The sequence below is a fragment of the Cydia pomonella genome, chromosome 20 (assembly GCF_033807575.1).
Source record: "Cydia pomonella isolate Wapato2018A chromosome 20, ilCydPomo1, whole genome shotgun sequence".
In the NCBI taxonomy this organism is placed as follows: Eukaryota; Metazoa; Arthropoda; class Insecta; order Lepidoptera; family Tortricidae; genus Cydia; species Cydia pomonella.
Window position 1 is genome coordinate 16,441,620 of NC_084722.1, and position 16,531 is coordinate 16,458,150.

The following is a 16,531-nucleotide window of genomic DNA, read 5'->3' on the forward strand; positions in this document are numbered from 1 at the left end:
TAATTGTAGCGCCATCTACTGAACCCAGCAAGATATTGTAAGAAAGGTAAGTTCCACCCATTCTTTCCGGTGCTTAGACCTCTGGTCAAAATAACTCACCTAGCATTCAATAGATGTCACTGAATATCGGAGAAACGCGACATGCGGATTTTAGGCAGCTGCATTACTGCATAGAGTCATTACTGTTGCGACAATAACTGCGGCGGCGTGGTTGTCAGAGCAGCGACAACTCTGCCAATTTTTTTAATAAAATGAATTAGGTACTTCCGGGATTATGACGTTCAATCCGTCACTCATTTTCATCAAGAAAAATAACAAGCGACGACGTCAACGCCGCATTAGGTTCACAACAACGGATTGCACGTCATAATCGCGGCAGTAATGCGGCGGCGACAGCGAACGTTACTCATATGAACGACCTGTCTGGCCTAGACTCTGTTCGGAAAGAGAAGTCGTGGAATGTATTGGGCCCCATATTGGGTAGTGACCCTGCCTATGAAGCTGATGGTCTCGGGTTCGAAAACGGTAAGGGCGTGTATTTGTGTGATGAGCAGGGACATTTGTTTCTGAGTCATGGGTGTTTTCTATGTTGTTGCCTAGTACCCATAATAGTACAAGCTTTACTCAGTTTGGGGCTCGGCGATCTGTGTAAGATAGTCCACAAATATTTATTTATTATATGGAGGGTAGACATTTTATCTAGGTAATTGACAGATACAGCGGCGGCGTTGCCGCGACAGTATTACAGTTCGAATTGTCACCTTTAGCCGTTGAGTTGGTCCGATACTACGACCGTTGAATATGAGTTGATTCAGTAAAATATAAAAAAAATTCGTGCTTCGAATTTGACAGGAACACGAGCTGGCGCTGTACAGCTGCAGAAATTTTGCGGTAACTTTGTCAAAAGTTGACGTTTGACAATTCAGTGACCGCAAAACATGGCCCAGTACAGCGCCATCTGTTTTGGATGCATGAACTAAGGGGCACGTTTTGTTCTTAGACTGTACCACCCACACCACTTTTGCTACGACAAATTCTATTTACTACGACGAAGACTAGTCTATGCCTAACTTCTTATTGAAGGATGCCCTCGAAGATGTCGATACGATACTACGACGAAGACTAGTCGATGTCCAGCTTCTTGAAGGATCCCTCGATGCCCCCGAAGATGTCGGTGATGGTCGTGGGCCGGCCGGGGCGGAGCGCCTCTGTCACGCGCCGCTTGTTCCTTCGTTCGAAGAAGTATTTGTTTAGTTTTAGGCGCTCTTGCAGGTTCGCTGAAAAAGAAGTAAAATATCTAATCTAGCAAGTCAATTTTGTCTGCAGAAAAATGTGACAAATTTGTAAAATGTACAGGCGTGGCGGTTCGATCTCCCATTCTGCTGCCCCCCTGCGTGTACCTGCCTACGCCCATGGGCAGAACATTGCAGTAATACTCCCTATTCGCTCCGTGCATTGACTGTGGCGCCGCTCTAGTGGGTGTGGGACATAATGCTAATTTGACAGGCAGCTGCAAAATAGTAGGATATCGTCCCACAAAAGTTCATATTTTGTCGAAAGTGTCGTGTGTTGGCATCGCTTGAATTTCACCCACCATCAACTTCGCACATAGCCAATAGGGTTCAACATAAAGACATGTAGAAAGAAATATCAAACTGAAGGAGGTATAGGTCATAGGTACCGGAGAGTCGCAGCAATGAAAGGTCCATAATAACAAAGACTTCTTCTTCTGGACATTTATGGGTAAGCCTTCTTGCCAGTATGGTCGCCTAGACGAATCAAAAAAAGGTTTTGTTCTTACCACTGGCCTTCATCACAGATATAAACTCTCCCCCCGCTTCCTCAGGCAGCCCCTCGACTGGTATATGTTTCTCCAAGGTCCCAGACCCTGTTTGGTGTATGAACAGCACGTCCATGAGGGTCTTCTTCATGAAGGGCTTGATCAGCATCAGGACCCGGTCCATGAAGGCCGGTGCGTTCATGAAGTGGATCCCGGTGACGCGGACTAACATGGCTTCCTGGGGATAGACAGTATTATTTTTGGTGAATAAGTCAAAATGAACTTTGCACCGATTTGAAAAGAACAACGTAAGAGAGTATCTTTATGAACGTCATATTTTTATGGACATTTGCCATTTGTGACATTGCCACACATTGTCATTGCAAATGTCATGCAGTGTTATATTGGTTCGACTCTAGGCCTCATTTGTACGACCGCTTTTTCAACGGGCGTTACGGGCGTTAAAAAAAATTTAAATGTCCCAAAAGAGCCGGTTTTGAAGCGCGGCGCTATTGTATCGCTCTGTGGGATTTGCAACGTTGAGCGTTGCCCGTTAAATTGATTTGTGTACAACGCGACTCCTAACGTCGGGTTTAGACTTAATTACTCTTGTGCGAACCGAGCCTTATAGTGTAACTACTAGGTAATCACCAGTAATCGGCATGTACAGTGCCACACCTCGAGATGCTATTAGAAATCTTAATATGGACATGATTGAAATGCCAGGATCTTGTTCGAACAAGTAATTGTATTGAATGTTATTTGAATAAGATATTTAAGAGTTTTTGAATAAGATTTCTACTCGGTTGACCCATTGCTCCACAATGGGACAATATGGGCTCATACAACAAAAATGAAAAGTTGCGAGAACAAAGTGATTTTGCTTATCTTACCTTTTGCATCTCTTCGCTATGCTTATAAAGTTAAGTTATTTACGCATTTAGATAACCGAAGATTTACATAGCAGGTTGTGTAACTTGTATATTATTGGAATCTTATGCTTGCTCGAAACTCAAAATCTGCTCGAGTAACAAAAACCAACGAAAATACAATATTTTCTCTTAAATTCTACCGATTAAAGGTACGATTCCAGCCGAAACAGTACTGCTTTGTTGCTAGAAAGTCAAATTACATATTAACGGAGACGGTAGGTATATAATATGAATTTGCATTGAAGCGCAATCTTGCTGTATGTTACGACACGTCGATGTCCTGGATTAAAGTGATTATTATTTAGTACTGCAATGCTGTCGCAAGTGAAATCTTACGTAGGTAAAATCTAGGCGCTTTTATTAAATACGAACAAAAAAAGGCAATGCACAACAATTTCATACCTGAAGATTGTATATAAACTGGTATGCAGGTCCATCTTGGCCAGGCCTTGCGGGCTGTAGATCCGCATGACGATCTGCAGCTCAAACCACGGGCCCTCCTGATATAGCACTAATGAACGCCCATGTGGAGATAATACGTAAACTCCTGCAAAGTATGCGGGTCCATTTTGGCCAGCTGTTGCAGACTGAAGGTCCTCATATCGAAGACGATCCGCAGCAGGCCACGTGCCCTCCTGATACAACTCTAATGAATGCCCACCTGGAGATAATACATGAACTGCTGCACAGTATGCAAGTCCATCTTAGCCAGGTGCTGCAGGCTGAAGGTCCTCATGTCGAAGATGATCTGCAGCCCGGGCCACGTGCCCTCCTCTTCTTGCCAGAGGTCCAATAACAGGAGGGCCACTCTGTAATCGTGGAATACCTTCTTAGTAAGGTTATTTTTTATCATATATGAGGCAAACGAGAATAAATCGTCTGATGGTAAGCTATTACCGTCGCCCATGGACCCCCGCAAGTCCTGCAACAGAGGGGTTGAAAGTGCGTTGCCAGATTTTAAGATGGGAGTAAAGCAAGGTCGTTACGGTCCGGAAACACCGCGGGCAACAGTTCATTCCACAGTCTAGCTGTGCCAGGCAGGAAGTTTCTGGAGAAATGCACAGTTCAGGACTGCCAAACATCTAAGTGTTGAAGATGGAAATGTCATCGCGTAGAGCGATGGCGGAAAGAAGCGGCAGGGATTAATCGGAGCAATTATTAGGTGCTTTCCCTGTCATATATACGATAGAAAATGTAAAGGGAGGCTGCATCTCTACGCAATGCCAAGGAGTCAAGCCGGATATGTAGATTGAAAAAAGGGCTATCGTGAAGATGATGAGGTTTTTATGCAATGCAAGTGGGAATATTACCTGAGTCCATCGATGAAGACGTACTTCTTGGCGTCGGGGTCAATGATGCTGCAATAGGTGATTGCTGAGCCGTCGTGAGCACGTGCTTTTAACGGCATCACCACGCTGGAATACAGAAAGACCCAAGTTATACCCATGTGAAGACACTATTTCCGTCGATTCACAAATACCTACACTTAAAAATGCCTACGCTGATCCTGAATTCCATCAAGTTTCTGATGTTGATATGTTGCTCATGTCTACGACAACAAGTGACCGCGCGGGGCCCGGGCGCGCGGGGTACGGGCCCCACCACATATACACAACTTATTAATACAGATACACAGAACTTATTAATAGATAAACAATTAGCCAATTTAAGAGAATTAGAAATAAACAATAATTTATACATCTACTAGATTGACTTGCGGATCTCATGAGTAATTGCATCTCGAAGGAAAACTCTAATTCAGCATCAAAAAAATGTTAACCCCTATAGGTATATAGAAACAATTAGACTGACAGATAGGTACTTTCTAGCTAGAAATGTAATTACTTAATGGTGGCAGATACTTGTGGCACTTTATTTCATAAGCTACTATTAATGCTGACTGTACACATAAAACTTACGCGGCAGAAAGAGAGGCGAAGATCTTCTCGTTTACTAACAGGTCTTTGAACAAGTTCTCGAAGAGGGTCTTGAGGGTAAAATGCAGATCCAGCACCTGCTTGGAGACCTCGGCGCTGCGTTGGCAGCAGTGGTACACGAGGACTAGTTCTAGGTCTGCGAAATATGCAAAAAAAACTGAATTCAAATAAGTCCTATAAACATTATTTCAATAATCATGTGAATCTACGACAGAAGAGCTGCCACCATTCGGCATAAATTAATTTCTTAAACTTGAAATTGTCACTTTACACCAAGAAGCATCGCGAAAATCGCCATTTTATTTGCTCTATTTATCACTCTTGCTTTTGCATATTCGCTGTCCCTGTCTAGTTCACACAATCTTTATCGCGCGTAGAAGGATCTGCCATCTAGTGGCTTAAATCACATACCCAACTAGCAAGAGAGTCTCAGGTTGCGCACTTTATAAAACTGATGAGCTTATAGAGCTCTTATTATTGTTTTGGAACATATCATCACTCTTATATTAGTCTTAGACAAGCTAGTACCGGCTTTAGTAAGGTCAGTCTTATTACCTAGTCTTATATATGTATATAAGAGCATTTTATAATACTATTATAAACCTCTTGCTCTTACAAGAACATTTACGAAGTCTCATTGAACTTGAGAGTGCCTGGTCTTATATCCCCTTTCTCTAAGTTCATCTGATTTTATATTAGACTTTATAAATGCTATTGTAAGAATGTAAGACTAATATCAACATGGTATAATACTATTATAAGCCTCTTGGTCCTACAATAACATTTACGAAGTCTTATTGAACTTGAGAGTGCCTGGTCTTATATCCCCTTTCTCTAAGTTCATTTGATTTTATATTAGACTTTATATATGCTATTGTAGGAATGTAAGACTAATATCAACATAGTATTATACTATTATAAGCCTCTTGGTCCTACAATAACATTTACGAAGTCTCATTAAACTTGAGAGTACCTAGTCTTATATCCCCATTCTCTAAGTTCATTTGATTTTATATTAGACTTTATATATGCTATTGTAAGAATGTAAGACTAATATCAACATAGCATAAGAACACTGTAAGTATGTACTTTTCTGATCTTATTTAAAGCTATAAACAAGCATAATAAGATCAACAGCAGCACTTTAGTAAGATATTAGAGTGATATAGGATAAAGATACTTATATCACAAAAGACAAGATCAATATAAGATCGTTTGATCTTAAATCGATTTTGGGAACACTTGTAAGTATGATATTTAATTATTTAATTAATTTTTTTTTTGTAATTTAAAGTAAGAGTGTAATTTTAAATAGGTATGGATTACGACAACTGGAAAAAACGTTCGAGAAGTGATGGTTATCGGCGGAAAATTCAGAAGTACAAAAAAATCATAAGTAAATCAAATACATATACAGCTCCTGCCAAGACAAGGTAGTGTTGGTGAAAATATTAGTGAGGGTTCCGTAGGTTCTGCTTGCATGAAAGATGTAGAGGTTGAGGACAATGTTTCAGTATGTGAAATTAATGATTTTAGTGAAAAAGAATCTTCGACCGATGACGAAACAGATTATGAGAAAGATTTTGCCTTGAAATGTGAATTACAAAAATGGGCGTTAAAATTTAATATCCCTCATGCAGCAGTAAATGGATTGCTAATTATTTTAAACAGAAGACTAAATAAAGTTCTACCAAAGGACGCAAGGACACTGCTTAACACAAACAAAGAGATTGTGCAAATTAATGAGTTGTCTCCTGGAATGTATTGGCATAGTAGCTTAATAACAAGACATGTATATTGTGTTTCTTCCCAAGGCCATGTTAAATGTTTTAACATGCGGAAGCCTTTCTTCATCAAGTAATGGTCTATATCCATAAATACAACCATTTTGCATCACCAATCTTGTCACTAAAATAAAAAAAACATTTAGTTTATTAGTATGTGTCAAGTGATCTAGTAAGGATAAACAAATGTATTTAGGGTTTTAGTTAGTAAACCAAGGAACCCTAATTAATTCAACATGGCCATATCATTTGTATTCTGAATGCAGAATTTAGTGTAAATAATCTTATAATAGTCTAATAGTGCGCTTTAAAAATACAGCTACAGCTATGGCTGACTATCAGTACAAATAAAGAAATAAAATAATTATAAACGGATACAAATACCATATTTGATCAGGCGCATGAAGTTTGAAGTGGAAAACAGGGTCTACTTTACAGTAAATAATATTTTCCCACGTGATTACATACCGTAAAACATAAACACACACGATGATAACGAGCACGTTATTATATTTAAACATAATTCATAAACAGTTAGATAAATACTTACACTAACATATTTATGTCACGCTGCTGCATTTAATTTCACTCGTACACTTATACTTCACAAATAGAATGTTTCAACTCTCTGTGTGATCTTACAAAAAATCTAAATAAGCTTATTAAGGCTCATAAGATTCTAACGTTGGACCAATATAAGCCTATGTAGGCTTACAAGATACTTACGTAAAAGCGATATTAGCCTAAGGTAGCTTAAATAAGTTTTGGAAAGATTACTGTAAATGCAAGCAGCATTCAATTAGACTGATATTAGAACGATATCAAAATAAATACGCTTATAATTTGTGCCCAAATCCGGGCTTATACGATGCTATAAGATCAATATAAGAGCGAAAAAATTGTCGTCTTGAGACTATTCTAAGCGTGTTTTTGCTAGTTGGGATGTTAACACTTCGCGCTAATGAACTGAGGCCTCTGTGAACTGTAGATCATTCACGCTACCTTCTGTTTTTTTGCTAGTGGCAAACATTCACGCACCGAAACTTAAAGCAAGTAATAAAAAAAAAAAAAATCCCCGAGCAAGCGAACGATTCCAAAATTGAATCACGAGCATAGCTAGCGGTTTGAAAAGAGGAATCTTGAGCGTTGTGACGGTTTGAAGGCACAAGGGTTAAACAAATTTTGCCACACATGAGCCAATTCAAAGTTTGTACGAAACCGTCGCTCGGTGCATGAGTAAGACGAACTCGCACTTGATCGGTTTTTTTTAAATGATCAAATATATTTTTATAATGCATTTGTTCAGCAGGGTACATTCAATGAATGGTTAAGGTAAAAGTATCGTTATTTATTTATGGAATGAGGAGTTAAATCAGTTGATTTTAGATACCTGATAAGATCCCCTGACAGGCCGAGGCTGTGTGGCCAGCCAGGCCCGCAGCTTGGCTACATCCTCAAGAATGACTCTGGTCTTCTTGGCGTACTCTTTCTCCAAAGTAAGCTTCACTATATACCACTGGCGAAAACATGTTACTAATGGTACCTGTTGGAGTCTGTACCTGTAATGAGGTCTCCAGGCAGGTGAGGCTGTGTGGCCAGCCAGGCCCGCAGCTTGGCTACATCCTCAGGAGAGACTCCGGTCTTCTTAGCGTGCTCCTCCAGAGGAAGCTTCTTACCACTGGCGAAGACATGTTGCTACTTGTTGAGGTTTGTACCTGTAATGAGATCTCCCGGCAGGTGCGGCTGAGTGGTCAGCCAGGCCCGCAGCTTGGCTACATCCTCAGGAGTGACCCCGGTCTTCTTGGCGTACTCCTTCTCCAATGGAAACTGCTTCACTATCACCGGCGAAGACATGTTGGTTTCTACAAAAGAGAGGTCAGTTATTTTCCACCGTACCAGCTCGTAAAGGGTCTCTATATCCTTTCCATCCTTTCTAAAAAATTATGAGTAAGTTGCATTTTATCCACATGAGTGGCAAAGTATAGTGTTTCGTTTTACTTATTGTCGAATCCAATTTAAAACAAAGCAATTGCTATGCCGGATGTACTCACTCGTTGAGAGTTTGTCCCATATGTACCTACTGTAAACAATATTTAGGTACTTACCTAACAGATAAATACTTAGGTATTTTATTTACATGATTTACATAGGTATGTTTAATCAAATAAATTATATAATATTGCAATTATGTAAATATGTGCTGTTCTTAATTGATAATTATAAATAATATCAAAGTCGTATCCATCATTTTTGAAGAGTTAATAATATACTTTACAGTACATATGGCTACTTTATAGCACTAGTGCGAGAAGTAGCATATTACGTTACTGTGTCGAACATTTAAAGGGCCATATGTACTGTAAAACGTTGTACGATACATGTGCGAATAGGTAATTCGCAACTCGTGTCGATTTAAAACACTCCCTTCGGTCGTGTTTTAATTTATCGCCACTCGTTTCGAATTTCCTATTTTTCGCACTTGTATCGTAATGTACTATTTCACATAAAAAAAAAAATTGCAATTTTGATATTTTAAATATTATGAAGGTACTAAATTACATATGCCATCATCATCATAATGATGATGTGTGCCGGATACACTACTATATACCTAAATATTATCCATACGTATCGTGATTTTATCATAATTATGCGGAAACTCAATTATCTTGTCGGCTGTGTTCTGACCTTCTGATTGACTCCAGAGGGCCTACCGCGAACCACGTTCGACGTGTTGCCTCTCTGTCGCACTTGTACATTTGTACGTAAGCGTGACAGGGAGGCAACACGTCGAACGTGGTTCGCGGTAGGCCCTCTGTTTTGGAACACTCATGGAAGTCGTGGATCAAACTATGCATACGGTGCATTGGGGCTATTCCAATAGGCTTTTATTGGGGTAAGAATAATAGTAGAAGTAGTAGTAAAATCTTTATACACCACATAATAAAAGTACTTACAATCAGGAAAAGGCGAACTATCCCTTTAATTGACCGAAGCGTAGCGTAGGTCTACGTTTTGACTCGCGCAATCTGCTTTCGTATGTCCGGATGTTCTCATCTACAGGTCGCAATTCTCAACCGATTCGCGTGAAATTTTGTGACCATATTCTATGATCAAATAGATTTTTTTTGTCGATCCAGTTTTTGGATTTTTTTCAAAATGGCGGAGTCATGGTACGTCGCGCCTAAACAAATAGCCGTATCGATGTCATAAGAGTTTCCTCCTTGTGAGACATGGTTACAGAGTGATTTGCGAAAAATTCAGATATTTTAGAACGCTGGTTTAGGGGGTATTTAGATATTTAGGTTTTACTCGAGAATAAATAGCCTAATTTCAACGCGTTACATATATCCATTCGTGGCTCAATTGGAATACACTAGCTTTACAATCATGAGGTTCCGGGCTCAAATCGCGAACAATGAAATCTTTTTTGTTTTTTTTTTTGCACTTTAATTTCCTATTTTTTATTGACTAAGCTTTGTAAGAGGGAGACAGAAGAGGACCCTGGATCTATTCCCTGAATTGTAACATTTTGTATTTTTTTGTATTTAAGTTTCGTATTGTTGATCAAGCGAGCACGAAGCGCGAGCAAAGCGTATTCGTTTCAGTTTTATTGTCTGATTTTTTTTTACAGCCGTTAAAGTTCAAGGAGACGGACAGTTGCCCAGGCGAAAACGGGTTCATGTAAAAAAAAATCTGAGCAGTTTTTGCATTAAGATTAATTTATCAACTTTGGCTTTGCTATAGAGACGTAGTTGTAGATTTGAATATTGATATTATATTAGGACTAGAAGTTTAAACGTAAGTAAATGTATGTTATATTGCTTTAATTAAAGAAAATTATATGTCATAGCTCAAAGAGGGAAACGGTTTTCTAACATATTTCCTGCGTGCAGTCGCCGCAGAAAGTTTCGGTACGGTTCGTGGCATTCTTTTAGAAAATTTTGGTGCATATAGATTACTAAGAGCCAGCGATGCTTGCTATAATCTTGTCTACAAAAATTCAGGCCACAAATTTGCAGGAACACAGTGTTCCGAATATATGATAAAATTGTTAAAGACCTAAAAGTGGCGCCATCTAATAGATAAAAAGCCAAATGTTTGACAGCATCGTTTCGAGCAATGGCACCATAACGTTCCAAAAGTTTTAATCATGTGTCCAAAGATGGCAGTAAATTTACGTTTCTACAAAGTTTTTTTAGATAATAATTAATGAAAATTCCTTTTCCGTGCGGACTCTTTAAATTCTGATATACGAAAAAGTATCTATAAAAAATTAAGAGCAATTAACTTTATTTAGAGGTCGCTACAAATGAAACAATACTGCTATACAAAATAGTATGAAAATAAATTGACCCATCAATAATTCTGCTTTGGAAATATCTTTAAGGGCTCTTTATTCGTTTTATTTATTATTTATAAGTATGCTAAAAAAATGGCGATCGTTTTTTTTTTGTTTTAGGTAACTTTGCATTTTTTTATTTGTATGAGGATATTGCAAATTACAAAATCATAGCGACCACCTAATCATTCGCAAATGAGTTCATATTTGGCACATAGATTACTGTTCTATAAAAATCCTTTCAACTTTTTTCTACATACAAAGTTGGACCATCCTATTCGATAATTATGTTTTTTTGTCAATTTAGTTTTTATAAATTCTTCTAAACAGCGGAGCCATACATTTATTCAGTTTTAAGGGCTCCTCTACACGATGGCCCAGCGTAGGCCAATCTAAGGGACACAGCTATGCGGTGAAATGAGATAGCAATATCACTTGCTCCCTCTAGCGCAGTGGTTCCTAACCTTGTCAGTTCTGCCACCCCTATGACTAACTAGGGAACCCGATTTTACCCCTACTCCCAATAAATATCAATATTCTTTCTTTCAGGTAAAATTTTTGTTACATTTAATTGAGCTTATTACCTCCGTAAAAGACCAGATATACCACTACGGGGGTAATTACCCCCAAGGTAGGAACCGCTGCTCTAACGCATAAATGCGCCCCTAGGACTTGCCTACGCTGGGCCATCGTGTAGAGGAGCCATCAGCTATGCTCGCGAGGTCTACAGCTCACAGAGCTACTAGTTATGTTCATGGCTTCAGTTCAGTTCATATACAAATATAATATTAATAATAATTCAGCCTATATACGTCCCACTGCTGGGCACAGGCCTCCTCTCATGAGCGAGAGGGCTCGGGCTATAGTCCCCACGCTAGCCCAATGCGGATTGGGGACTTCACATACACCTTTGAATTTCTTCGCAAATGTATGCAGGTTTCCTCACGATGTTTTCCTTCACCGAAAAGCTAGTGGTCAATATCAAATGACATTGAATGGTATACACATATATTATATCTTTTATTTATTTATTTTCCTACTCCTCTACTGTTATCTGTCATTTATGCATTCATTAACACGAATATAAGAACATACATAAAAGGTTTCGAGAAAAGTCTATATTGTCTATTCCTCATAATAGCACAATTAGCACTTGTGCTTTTAATCGCTATAACGTTACTGCGATTAATGGCTACCAACCTAACAAAATCAAAACGAATAGTTTTAAACTAAGTGCATTGCTGCCAACTTACAAAATATTAATTTGGTTGCATAGTAAAAACAATTACTTCATAAGTGCATGTGACACCCGTAATATAGCAACACCCATAGACTATGAAGACCGCTTAGCGTTGCTTGTTAGTCTCCGTAGGCTACGGTGGCCAAAATCGAGAAAAAACTGTCCATAAATTTAATTTAGCAAGTAGCAAGTACCAGGGCCTCATGAGTTACGAGAAGGTGTCGCTGACCGGCCGGCCGCGGCCCGGGGCGGGCCCTCACGCCACTCGCCTTTTTTGACCCTTCTTATACAACTATTGCATAAAATACTATAATAAAACTTAAATCTTATTTATATAATCAGGCCTATTTCCTGGAGGGGCAGGCAGAGACCACGGATTCCTACTTGCTACGATCCTGACATACATACCTCTTTCGCTTCCTTCACTTTCATAACATTACTCATACACGATCGCCTGCTTGGGTTTTATTAAACCATACTTAGAAATAAATTGTAGTCTAACATCAACTTAAAATTTAAAAAGTAAAATGCTTAAAATATAAATGTACATAAGTACTATGATTTTAGGCAGGGTCGACATTAGAACCCTCATCGACATTAAAGTTCATTCCTATTTTTAATTATCTGTGACCGCTAGATTTTGACCTTGACTGGACCTTAAATAACATGTTGAGTTGTACCTACGTACCTGAGTTTTTGTTTTAATGCCCTTGAATTATTTATTTGAATGATATATGACTGCTGATAGCATTTTTAATCAAGAAAAAATAAAAAGAATATAAAGATAAAATAAGTTAAACTAACACAAAATTATTTTATGCATTTTAGTCAAGGTCGTCTTTGTTTTCGAGTGTTGACTGAGAATTTTGATCCCTCGAGAACAAAATGCAAGGTTATGTTCTAAATTGAGGTAAATTTAATAGGGTAAATAATAAAAAAAAATATTTCTATTGAGTTTTGACTATTTTAAGAAGCTGCCAATGTGACCCTATGGGACAAATACCCATAATATTTACGTTTTCGTAGTATCTATCGACGTATAAATAATACCTATTGCATGAGGAAAAAACAATAGTTATTTACAGTACATATGGTGTTATTTATAGCACTAGTGCGAAAATTAGCATATTACGTTACTGTGTCGAACATTTAAAGGGCCATTATGTACTGTAAAACGTTGTACGATACAAGTTGCGAATAGGCTATTCGCAACTTGTATCGTAATGTACTATTACGATACAAGTGCAGAGAATAGGAAATTCGCAACGAGTGGTGATATTTTAAAACACGACAGGAGGGAGTGTTATAATTATAAATCGACACGAGTTGCGAATTACCAGCGTGTACAACATTTTACAGTACAATATGAGTAGGGTCTAGTGTTATTTGGCTGCGGTTTTCTGTAAGGTGGAGGTACTTCCCCAGTTGGGCTCCGCCCCGCTCTAGATCTGGAATGACATCCGCTGTGCTGTGCCCTACCACACAAAGCGAGATGACATTCACAATGCCCGTACCTCTCTTTTGGACGTAGTTTAAGGACGTACCCGGGTCCAAAAAAACTTCGATTTTCGCGGTTATAGCCCTGTTTCTGGACAGTTTGCCCTACGGGCATCTGAGGCAACCTAACGACCCTATCCTACCTATCTATTGGGTTAATGTGACTACCCTCAAAATATTACACAGGATTTTCAATCTGCCTGATTTTACGATCGGCTGCCGACATATACATACAGGTATAACTAATAGATACTTAGATACCTATTTAAATGTTCAATAATATTATTTATGGGTTGGTCAAAGTATTAAATAGATGCCAACCCATTGTTAAATGATAAAGATATAATAGTAGATCAGTAAATTTGTTCTGTGAAGTCGTTTTTTTTTGTTATACAGTGATTATTAAACAATGTATATTTTGTTTTAATTTTAAAAATTGGTGCAGATTTTTGCTTCTGACAGTACACACTGAAAGAAATGTTTGCATAACTGTAACAAAATTTTGGTTACTGTTTACACAAAAATTGGGACTTGCGAACTATGTGTTATATGTTACAAAACCGTGTTTGGCTATCAGTGTTCAGTACCCCTAGTGTAAATATTTTCGACAGCGAAACGTGACGTACGCGTTTGCGTTAAGTGTCATTTTGTATGAGATTTTTGACTTTCCAAAACGTCCCGCTTGGCGCGCTGTTCAAAAACCCATACAAAATGAGACTTAACGCAAACGCGTACGTCACGTTTCGAAATCGAAATTATTTACACTAGGGGTACAGGTACTGGGTATACACTACAAAATAAGTTTGTAAATTTATGCAAAGTTTATTTTCTTATAACCGTAGTTTAGTTATTTAGTAAAGTTACAAAACCAGTTCGGCTATCTATTTTTTTCAGTGCACTATGTAGGTATTATTAGAGTTCTTTTTTTGCCACGGAAGTGTATTAGTATACATACAAGTAGGTAAGTAAATACAAAGTAAGACAGATATAAGTATTTAAGTTCAATGACGATGAATAATCAACGTGTATAATCGTTTCTTATTCGCTTTTTTTAATATTGACCTTTAGCTTAAGTATTTTTCTGAATAAGTACCTATTTGTTACAATTGTTTCTAGAACAGCCCAATTGCCTACGTGCGAAGTGCAGGGCAAAGAGAATTTGAAATAGAGGTATATTGACTGTATTGTCAAAGAAAACTTTGTAGCTACAGATAATTTACTGCCATCTTTCGACACATGGTTAAAATTTAGAACGCCATTTGATTTTGAGCCTTATTATTTTACTGATATGTGTTAAATTTGTTAAATATCTAAAAGTGGCGCCATCTAATAGATCAAAGGCTAAAGGTATGGCAGTATCGTTTCGAGCGATGGCGCCATAACCTTTAGGTTGTGCCCGGGAAGATGGCACTTTTTGATATTTAACAAATTTAACACATATCAATGAAAGAATAAAGATCAAATCAAATGGCGTTCTAAAAGTTTTAATCATGTGTCGAAAGATGGCAGTAAATGTACGTGGCTACAAAGTTTTCTTTGACAATACACCCCTATTTCAAATTATCTTTGGTGGGGGTAAGTAAAGCAATCGCAGCGTAAGCGGTGGTGAAAATTAGAACTAACCAAGAATAGCGTCTCTAACATTTCGTACAAGTTATATGGCTCGAAATGGAACATTAATATTCGATTATTCTTGAAATATTCATTTAAATTGTATGGTGTAAGGGACCAATGGAATCTGTATGAAATGCCTAATATAACTAACGTATTTAATTTGATAATTATCAAAACTGTATTCGTGTAAAGTAGGGTTAGCAATATCGGTCGGATTCCAATTCCGAAACTGATTTTCGATATTGGGTACCAATTCCGGAATTCAGGGTTTACTATATTTTTATTCGATTTTTTAATAAAAAACAAAACAAAATAGATACTTTACGTTTATTAAACAAAGTATTGTTTAAATGGAAATTAATTCATTTGATTTAAATATCTATCGTTAAATTTAATCACAATTATTTTCCAGTGGCGCTAGTGAGTACGTTGATGGGCTCTTAATAGTCTTAATGCTAAAAACACGAATCTAGCAAGTATGTATCAAAAGTAAAAAAAAAAACGATAGTTAATGCGGCATAGGTACTGATGCAGGCTACGAGACTTCAGACTTTTGTCAGTGACGACTAATAACATCAGCATAGTGTAGTTTCTCAAGGATTTTCAATAGTAAACGTAATAAAATCTATATATTTAAATCCAATTCCGGAATTTTCGATATTAAGTAAGTAAGTAAATATTCTTTATTGCACCAACAATTATACATTTTACATACATGTCAAACTACAAATGAATTTTAAAGGAAAGTAGAACCAGGTAACAACAGGCGGTCTTATCACTAAAAAGCGATCTCTTCCAGACAACCAGTTTATAGGTTTTGATTTTTAATCAAAATTGTATAGTTTTTATAAAACAAACGTATAAAATGTGATTACACTTGGTCGAATACGCAACATGCCGTTAACGTTATACTGTTTATGTATACTATGTATTTTTTTAAAGCGGAATCTATAAACCTAGAATATATTATGCTGAAGCTATTCTTCCTGCTTAAGCAACATATTTTATCCGAGCAGAAAAAATCAAAGAACTTTATCTTATCTTATCTTCGAAGTAGTTGAAATTACCTGAATACAATTTATAGCGAAAATATTTATGCAAATACATTTTGAGAAAATGTCAACTACCTAGCCCATAGACAGACATAGAACGTGAGACATGAGACGGTGAACCGTCCGTTGGGAATGTTGGGAAACGTGGAAAGTAAAAATAATTAATCGTATTTGCCTTTTTTTTAAATTACTTCGCTATCGAAGTTATCTTTATACGAAGGGAAAAAGCTACTTATGTATTTACCTTTAATGTTTCCCACTATAACTTTTTACACTTTGGCACTTTAATATTTATTTAATATGATATAGACCACTCTGCGCGAAGGCTTAGTTTGTACTGAATAACAAAAGCA

At 37.6% G+C, this 16,531-nt stretch overlaps 1 protein-coding gene and 1 long non-coding RNA gene across 2 annotated transcripts; one reads left to right on the plus strand and one right to left on the minus strand.

The window, feature by feature from the left end:
• Nucleotides 1-667: 667 nt before the first annotated feature.
• Nucleotides 668-16,531, minus strand: LOC133528778 (clavesin-1-like). Its single transcript, XM_061866243.1, has 7 exons — nucleotides 16,423-16,531; nucleotides 8,149-8,295; nucleotides 4,632-4,785; nucleotides 4,023-4,127; nucleotides 3,374-3,521; nucleotides 1,802-2,018; nucleotides 668-1,277 (listed from the first exon to the last, which is right to left on the minus strand). The coding sequence occupies exons 2-7, from the start codon at nucleotides 8,285-8,287 to the stop codon at nucleotides 1,123-1,125; spliced, it is 918 nt and encodes a 305-aa protein (XP_061722227.1). The 5' UTR covers nucleotides 8,288-8,295; nucleotides 16,423-16,531; the 3' UTR covers nucleotides 668-1,122.
• Nucleotides 13,915-15,439, plus strand: LOC133528785 (uncharacterized). The gene is made up of 2 exons (XR_009801054.1): nucleotides 13,915-14,088; nucleotides 14,281-15,439. It is a non-coding gene; the product is annotated as an uncharacterized LOC133528785 (long non-coding RNA).

What these genes read in the sequence shown, in the direction of transcription:
- LOC133528778 (XM_061866243.1), bottom strand. Translation starts at nt 8,287, where the DNA reads ATGTCTTCGCCGGTGATAGTGAAGCAGTTTCCATTGGAGAAGGAGTAC. An exon ending in GCCGGGAGATCTCATTACAG is followed by an intron (nt 4,786 to 8,148) that starts GTACAAACCTCA and finishes CATATTTCGCAG; the next exon opens with ACCTAGAACTAGTCCTCGTG. An exon ending in TTCGCCTCTCTTTCTGCCGC is followed by an intron (nt 4,128 to 4,631) that starts GTAAGTTTTATG and finishes TCTGTATTCCAG; the next exon opens with CGTGGTGATGCCGTTAAAAG.